Here is a 9,000-nt window from a genome sequence, read left to right on the forward strand (position 1 = left end):
GTTTGAGGGCTGTTGGAGAGGGTGAGGTGCATTGACAGAGTTCCCGATATAGACTCCCAGTGCCCACAATAAGCAGAAGAATATTTTAAAAGTAGCAAGCATTTGAATGGCAATCTTATAGTCATTATTCTCACTGCAAAAAGTGTAAAGAACTCCAGTCTTTTCAAAATGGCGACAGTACAGGCTAAAAGCCATCTACATTGGCCAGCTAACAATACGATAAAAAGGACCAAATTGAATTGACAGTCCAGTTACATAAAGGGATAATCAATGCTGAATCAGTGCCTGGGATTTGCTTTTTTAACCACACTGTGTCAGTGAGCCCAGTCTGTGCGGAGAGGAAGGCAATTGAAGCCATATTCCCCGATCTTCAGCAATTCACTCCAACCTCCGTCACCTTCAGTTCATTTTCCTCAAAGTCATTCTTACGCAGACTAAAATAGAGCAAAATAACACACGCGCACGCTGCAGGCAAAATTAAGACGTTGGGCCTCGTTGTCAAAAGTAGATTTCTCCGTTTGCCAAAAGGTGAGAATCAATCATAAATCCCATCTCTCATAAATACGGACACAAGTTCTGCCCAAGGTCGCAACTTCACGAGTTTATCACAGGCCACAGCCATTTCCTGATGAACCCAGACATACTCCGGACTCTAAAGTATCGGTTAAAGAACTGGAGATTTTATTCCCAATGGCAGGTAACGGCCATTTTCTTTTTAAATATAAGGATGCATCAAACAGAACAGGCCCATATGTTTTCCAGATTAGCTATGGAAACAGATACTGAACTGTGAGCCCTCATGCAAGGACACAAGATGTAGGTGCAGGAATGTGACTCATCGAAACATAAGACATGATATTGAATTCGTGAACTACAAACTTATAATTATCTGTGTGTTTAAGTTTATCAATTGCCAGTGGCAGATTTGTAGTGTTCATAACATCAAATAGTAACTACTGTGTTCAATCCTCTGCTTCTTTTAGTTTTAAAGTTAGAGACACTGCATGGAAACATGCCCCACATGCCACCGAGTTCGTGGAGGGAACGAGCTGCCAGATGAAGTGGCTTCTTTTGGTACAATAACAACATTTAAGGGACATTTGGACAGGTACGTTAAAGGGAAAGGACAGGAGAGATATTGGTCCAAGGTGGGCAAATTGGACATGTTTACATGACCATCTCAGTTGGCTTGTATGAGTTGGGCCTGTTCCTGTGTTGTACGACTCTATGTCTTAAGAGACAATTTTACCTGGATCGATCTACACAATGAATACCAAGGAACTAAACGATCTGTGGGCAGGAGCCCGTTCACAGCGAGTCCCAACTAATATTTTCATATATATTCCATTCTTAGCCACTGCTGCACCTTTACACGCAACTTTTTCATTTGATTTAGTTTAGAGACACAGCGCAGAATAGGCCTGTCGGCCCACCGAGTCCACTCCCAACAGCAGTCACCGTACACTAACACTATCCTACACACTAGGGATATTTACAATTTTTAACCAAAGCCATTGGAGGAAACCGGAGCACCCGGGAAAAACCCACACGATCATAGGGAGAACGTACAAACTTCATATAAACAGCACCCGAGGTCAGGATTGAACCCAGGTCTCTGGCGCTGCAAGGCAGCAACTCTACCGCTGCGCCACTGTGCCGCCCTCTTGATATCAATTAATCAATCGATCCAAATTATCTTCATTAAAAAATTACTAACAAAAATGGGCTCAAACAAATTCATCTTATTGGAATAGAAAGCCTAACCGGAAAAGGGGCTCAGATTTCGGAAAGACACTGCTATCGGGAATTCTTTGGTGATACAGTAACTACAATTGTTCATTTTCATTGGAAGAGCAGATAAAAGAGACAGGGTGCCATGGCAGATTAATAATACAGATGCTGGGCTAATGATCCAGTTAGTTCTAATCCAATCATGACAATTTGGCCACTTAAACTAAATAAATACATAATAAAAATCAACTACCAGATATTTGCCAACTGTTCAACTATAGCTATGGCCATCTGTCATCCTGTGGCCTAGATGGGCTCTCCAGACCCATTCACTTGGCTGACTCTTAACTTTCTCTGGAGGTCATCAATAGATAGATTTAAGGAAGGAATTGACAGATTCTTGATTAGTAAAGGTGTCGGGGTTATGGGGAGAAGGCAGGAGAATGGGGTTGAGAGGGAAAGATAGATCAACCATGATTAAATGGCAGAATAGACTTGATGGGCCGAACGGTCTAATTCTGCTATGTTATGAAATTTCAAAAGAAAAAACTGTAGATCAGGGGTTCCCAACCTTTTTCGTCCCGTTTACCCCTGGCAACTTTAATAGCACATAACAATGTTATTTCATTTATTCATGAACAACTAATGATGAACAGATATTAGTATACCAGAACCAAACACAGTCAGTCAATGAGAAAAAATATGTACAAATCCAGAATCAACAAATTTACTCCGGGGGTAAATTTACCCCAGGTTGGGAACCCTTGCTGTAGGTAGTCATGGGGTCACACGGCCATTAACCACAGAATCTGGCCCTTTGGCCCAATTTGACCATGCCGACTAAAATGACCCACCCACCTGCCTGTGTTTGACCATATCTATCTAATCCTTTCCTATCCATGTACCTGTCTAAATACTGGAAATCTGAACAGAACACTCAGCCGGTCAGGCAAGAAAGATCTTGGACCTATAATGTTAACTTTGTTTCTCCATCCATCGATGAAGCCTGGCCTGTTGAATGTTTCCCGTTTCAACTTATAACTCTTAACTGTTCGACTGTTGTGCATTAGCAAACAAAGTCAATGGTAGAGTTGAATGGCCGACCGATGTTCGACTACTCAACGACATGCACATCCCACAGTTAAAATTAAATTACATACATTGGAATTCAGAAACAATGTGAGATATTTTCATAGATAGTGGACACAAGAAGCTGCAGATGTTGGAATTTTAACCCTAAAACACAAAGTGCTGGAATAACTCAGCAGGTCAAGCAGCATCTATGGCGAACATGGATAGGGGACGTTTCAGGCGCGGACATTCCTTCAGATTGATTGTAGTGGGAGAGAGGTGGGGATAGACAGAGAAAGCTGGTAGAGAGATGGTGGCAGGATAAAGCCTGGCGTCTGATAATTGGCCATGTAACATGTATAGGCATTTCAGGTTGGCCAAACCAACTTGCCAGGCTTTGTTCTGCCCCCCACCTCTCTTCTAGCTTTCTACCCCCTTCCCCAATCAGCCTGAAACGTCACTTATCCATGTTTTCCAGGGTGGCTGCCTGACCCGCATAGGAAGGAACCACAGATGCTGGTCTGAAGAAGGGTCTTGACCCGAAAGGTCACCCATTCCTTCTCTCCAGAGATGCTCCCTGTCCCGTTGAGTTACTCCAGCATTTTGTGTGTATCTTAAGCTGGCCTGACCAGCTGAGTTACTCCAGCACCGTTGCACTTTTTGCTTAGAAATGTTCAATTACAGACTAGTCTGCGAGTGTAAAAAGTCACTTCAGCATTTCACTAGGTGTTACTTTCATCGGAAGTGGTGCTCGATTTGAGCAGCGTTGAAGTTAGCTTGATCGGCAAGACCTAGATTCTGTGGGAGTTGATGGGAAAGTAGTGATAACAAAAATGGATAATAAATGTGTAAGATGGCACAGTGGCGCAGATGGTGGAGGTGTTGCCTTACAGTGCGAGAGACCCGGGTTCGATCCTGACTTCAGATGCCGTCTGTGTGGTGTTTGCAATATCCTTTCATCAAAATCTTTCTGATTAAATTTGTCACTGACCAGAAACTCTCCTCCCCCTCAGATGCTGACTTGTGTCTTGAGCATTTCTGGCATTTGCTATTTTAATTTCCTGCACTCTCCGAACGCTCCAGTTTCCTCCTACATAGAGACACGTGGGTTTGTAGGTCAATTGGCCTCTGTATATTGCCCCTAGTGTGTACTGAGTGGATGCACGAGAGGATTAACACACAATCTTTCTTCAGTGTAAACCAGCATTTGCAGTTCCTTCCTGCACAGTGAATGGGTGATCGATTGCTGGCGTGGACTCGGTGGACCGAGGTGCCTGCGTTCCATGCTTGATAGTTGGTATGGGTTCAGTGGCTCACAGAGCGGGTTTCTGTGCTGCATTACTCCAACTCTATCATTCTAAAATAATGTTTTAGATGCACAGAGTGTCGTGCCCAGAGTTGTTGAATCGAGGACCAGAGGACGTAGGTTTAAGGTGAAAGGGAAAAGATTTAATAGGAATCTGAGGGGTAATTTTTTCACGCAAAGGGTGGTGGGTGTATGGAACAAGCTGCCAGATGAGGTAGTTGAGGCTGGGACTATTCCTGCACGACAATAAAAGGCTATCCTATCCTATCCTATCCCAACATTTAACAAACAGTTGGACAGGTACATGGATAGGACAGGTTTGGAGAGATATGGACCAAATGCAGGCAGGTGGGACGAGTGTACCTGGGACATTTTGGCCGTTGTGGGCAAGTTGGGCCAAAGGATCTGGTTCCATGCTGTATGATTATGTTTTCTGATTTCCTTCATGACCTCACTAACTTAGATACTATAGAACTTTATTTATCCCAGGAGGGAAATTGATCTGTCAACAATTGCTGGAGTAACTCAGCGGGACAGGCAGCATCTCGGGAGAGAAGGAATGGGTGACGTTTCAGGTCGAGACCCTTCTTTCAGACTTGACCCGAAACGTCACCCATTCCTTTCTCTCCAGAGATGCTGCCTGCCCCGAGTTACTCCAGCATTTTGTGTCTACCTTCGATTTAAACCAGCATTTGCAGTTCTTTCCTGCACGTCATTAAACACAAGGTACATGAAACATGAAATTAAAGTGACGAGTGGAAGGGATTGGGGATGTGCAGATTGGGGGGGGGGGGTTGGAGGGGGACTTAGAAGTTCATGACTCCCTACTATCTCTTCACCCACAACAGAGCCAATAGTTTCTCAGATCCAAGTATAATACATTTCTTTGTAGTATTTGTATCACTGATTTCATCAGTTCATAAGTTCTAGGGGCAGAATCAGGCCATTCGGCCCATCACGTGTACTCTCCCATTCAATCATGGCTGATCTATCTTTCCCCCTCAACCACATTCTCCTGCCTTCTCCCCATAACCCGATTTGCAACACTTTTATCCCTCACACGCCTCTTCCACCCCGGGGATTGAAAAGCAAAACAAACTCTTCCCGAGGCAGGATTCCCCCAAAATGTTAGCGCACAACTTACTTTCTCCTTCCACTTTCTCTGGTCCTCTGCTCCAGATGACCTGTCGGGTCTCCAGTTTCACCTGAAGGGTTCTCCTCTCCGGCCTCTGCGACTTCTTGGAGTAGTACAGAGTGATGACCGTGCCCATTTCAAGGCTCCGGCACAGCTCGGCAATCTGCGTTTCGCTCTGCATTCCATGGTCGAGCCCGTGGTGAAACAGACCAGAGGCAACAGCCATGTCCCCTCGCCTGGTTTGTTTTATTCCGCCTGTGTGTGCGTCTGCGTCTATGTGCAGTTAATTGCAAAGGGATTGGGGGGGACGTGGAGAAAGAAAAAAAATTTGCAATGTAAAGCAGGAGGAAGACGGCTGAATGATATGCAGCCCAGGCGCCCCTCGATGAGATTTCAGGGTCACTTTCGGCGCTTCTATTGTGTGAGCGGGACTCACACTCCGGGCGAAACTCCACTCGCCTCTGTTCCACCAAAAATCCACCCCGCTTCTTCGCAGCGTCTCCTTCCTCCCCCGCTTATATATTTGCTCCCGAATCCTTCACGCAAAAAAAAAAATCACCGCTCTCTCAATTATATATATATATTTTAGATTAAACGCGGCCGTCCGGAAGTTGTGCTGGGTGGCAACAGCGCTTTGTTGATTTCACATTTCACTCTGCCCACCAACCAAGCCGTCTGGAAATCACGGGTGATCTTTCTTCTATCGCTCTCTATTGTCGAACGCACCGCATCCATTTATTTAACACAAACGGCTTCCTTGCCAAGAGTCCTGGCGTCGCTGCTCCTTCCAAGTGCTGCTTTTGTTGCAGGCAGTCTGCATTTTTTTTGGGTTGAAAAAACTCAGGCCCCAGGATACACAAAAATGCGAGGCTTTTACACCCTCCCCCCCCCCTCCTCTCCTCTCCTCCCCTTCCCTCTCTCCTAACAATGAGCGCCGCACTTCTTGTCTCGCCGTCTCCCGGCCTTGCATCACCAATGTTTTCACTGCAAGCGCATCTCAAGCGAATAGTCGCTGCTAATTCACAACTTCCCCCCTCCCACTCCTCCTCGTCACCACCAACACATCCTAAATGCAGGCAGTGACGGGTGTGAGAGAGCGAGAGTCTGCAATCTAAGATCTCATCCGATCTTTGCCTGCAACACGCCGCGTTTTATGTTCCAACTTCTCACGCTGGGAGCATTCACCTCCTTACACCAAACAAACTAACAATGCTCGTAAACGAAGCCGCTCGGTTACTTGGGCAGCGTTAATAAATCAGATCCAATGGGTAGAAACATTGGTACAGGAGTAGGCCATTCGGCCCTTCGACCCACCACCGCCATTCAATATGATCACGGCTGATCGTCTAAAAGTACCCCGTTCCTGCTTTCCCCCTCCCCCATATCCCTTGATTGCTTTGGTCCCAAGAGCTAAATCTAACTCCTTCTTGAAAACATCCAGTGAATTGGCCTCCACTGCCTTCTGGGGCAGAGAATTCCACAGATCCACAACTCTGGGTGAAAATGTTTTTCCTCGTCTCAGTCTTAAATGGCCTACCCCCTATTCTTAATGTGGAAATTAAGATAAGATACGATAGAATTTTATCCCAGGAGGGAAATTGGTCTGCCAATAGTCATAAAACACAACAAGATACATGAGACGTGAAATTAAAGTGAGGCGTGGGAAGTCCGGGATTGGGGATGTGCAAAGATTGGGGAGTGGGAGGCAGAGGAGGAAAGGAGTCAGTCTCAGTCTACCCCACGACAGTTTGATAGCCACAGGGAAGAAGGATCTGTGGCATTCTGTACTGCTTCTTGGCTCTGGACCCCGGCCGCAACGGGCTTCGCGCTCGTGATATGCGCTGTGTGCACATTATTTCACATAAAATATTTGTAATCCTGTCATGCCACCCCCGTTTTTGAAAAGCTTCATACGGGCCTGCTTGAGCATGTGTTTGGGGGATGCAAGGCACTGCAGATGCTGGAATCTTGAACAAAACGCAAAGTGCTGGAGTAAACAGCGGGTCGGGCAGCGTCTGTGGAGGGTGGTTTTCACAAAAGGACACAAAGTGCTGGAGTAACTCAGCGGGTCAGGCAGCATCTATGGAGAGAATGGACTGGCAACGTTTAGGACTGGGACCCTTCATAGATGGAGCGGAAAAATAGATCTAGTAAGGGAAAGCAGAGAGTTGTGGATGGAGCCCACAAAACAGTCTCCCTTCCATTGACTCCATCTACACTTCACGCTGCCTTGGCAAGGCCACCAGCATCATCAAGGACTAGTTTCACCCCGGTCTGTCACTCCCTCTTATCCCTCTATGTTGTTCCTATCCACAACACTTCATAACCACACAAACAAGAGTTACCACATGGTTTATGGTACGGATACACATAGTTCCATGACTCACAAAATTACATAGTAATAAAACACAATAATGTTTTAGTGTGGAGGGAGATAGGTTAAGATTTCATTGTCCTTCTGTGGGAGGTTGGCTTTGCAGTGAGCCGATGCCTGGAGGTAAATAAAAAAAATGGAGATGGGAGCGACATTTATTTTGTATTGAAGAATACAGTTTGGAAAGTGTTCCTTCAGCCTTCTGAATCCATGCTCACCATTAATCACCCATTCACACAAGTTCTACGTTATCCCACTTTCATATCCACTCCTTACACACTAGGGGCAATTCACAAAGGCCAATTAACCTACAAACCCGCACGTCTTTGGGATTTGGGTGGAAACCGGAGCATCCGGAGAAAACCCACGGTTACAGGGAGAACGTGCAAACTCTACATAGACGGCATCTGAGATCAGGATCGAACCTGGGTCTCTGGCACTGTGAGGCAGCGTTTCTACCAACTGCGCCACAGCACCTTTCCAACCACTCTTTCATTTTAAATCTGTAAAATTCCATATTTATAAAATTCGTCTCCTTTCCTGTCATGGACCATTTCGTACAAGGATGTTTTTCTTAGCGGAGTATTTATTGACATCCGTACATCAGCCGATTAATTAGTAGCAGAGAGCAGAAAATGTGATTGAGAACCTTTTATACAGCAAACTAAGTCAATATACTCGGAAACCAAATGAAGGAAGCAGAAATTTCAGCAGTTTTTAGTGAAAACTAGTTCATTTGTCCAGAAGAAAATGGTGGTGATTTGTTATACGTTAATTAAGTGCTTAATATTACAATCAGTGATAGAACAGAAAGTTACCAAGTCCAAGGTAGTGCAAGAGATGGTCCATGTTATTCCATTCTTGAGATAGCATTAGGGCTGTGGAGGTTGCTTCAAGACTGTTATAGGAAAGTGTCCGTTCTGAACCTGGTGGTGTGGTCATGCTTCTGTACCTCCTGCCCGATGGTAGCAATGAGAAGAAATCATTAGTTTAAAAATACAGCATGGAAACAGGCTCTTCAGCCCACCGAGTCCATGTCGACCATCGATCACCTGTACACTAGTTCTATCCCACGCATTAGATACAATTTACCCAGCCAATTACCTACAAACCTGCACGTCTTTAAGGTCAGGAAAATGGGTGGAAACCGGGACACCTGGACCCCACGCAGTTATAGGAAAAACGTGCAAACGCCGTGTAGACAGCAACGGTAGTCAGGATCGAACCCGGGTCTCTGGAGCAGTAATGCCCCTGTCCCACTTAGGAAACCTGAACGGAAACCTCTGGAGACTTTGCGCCCCACCCAAGGTTTCCGTGCGGTTTCCGGAGATTTTTGTCAGTCTCCCTACCTGCTTCCACTATCTGCAACCTCCGGCAACCACC

The 9,000-nt window shown here is 45.6% G+C and overlaps 1 protein-coding gene across 1 annotated transcript in view; it reads right to left on the minus strand.

The window, feature by feature from the left end:
• plcg1 (phospholipase C gamma 1) overlaps window positions 1-6,372 on the minus strand; it is a 99,697-nt gene extending 93,325 nt beyond the window's left edge. Inside the window, exon 1 of the mRNA XM_033041867.1 lies at window positions 5,253-6,372. Within this exon, the coding sequence (XP_032897758.1) occupies window positions 5,253-5,469 (217 nt within the window). The 5' untranslated portion in view covers window positions 5,470-6,372. The remainder of the gene's footprint in view (window positions 1-5,252) is intronic.
• Between the last annotated feature and the right edge of the window lie 2,628 nt (window positions 6,373-9,000).

This window comes from Amblyraja radiata, chromosome 23 (genome assembly GCF_010909765.2).
Source record: "Amblyraja radiata isolate CabotCenter1 chromosome 23, sAmbRad1.1.pri, whole genome shotgun sequence".
In the NCBI taxonomy this organism is placed as follows: domain Eukaryota; kingdom Metazoa; phylum Chordata; class Chondrichthyes; order Rajiformes; family Rajidae; genus Amblyraja; species Amblyraja radiata.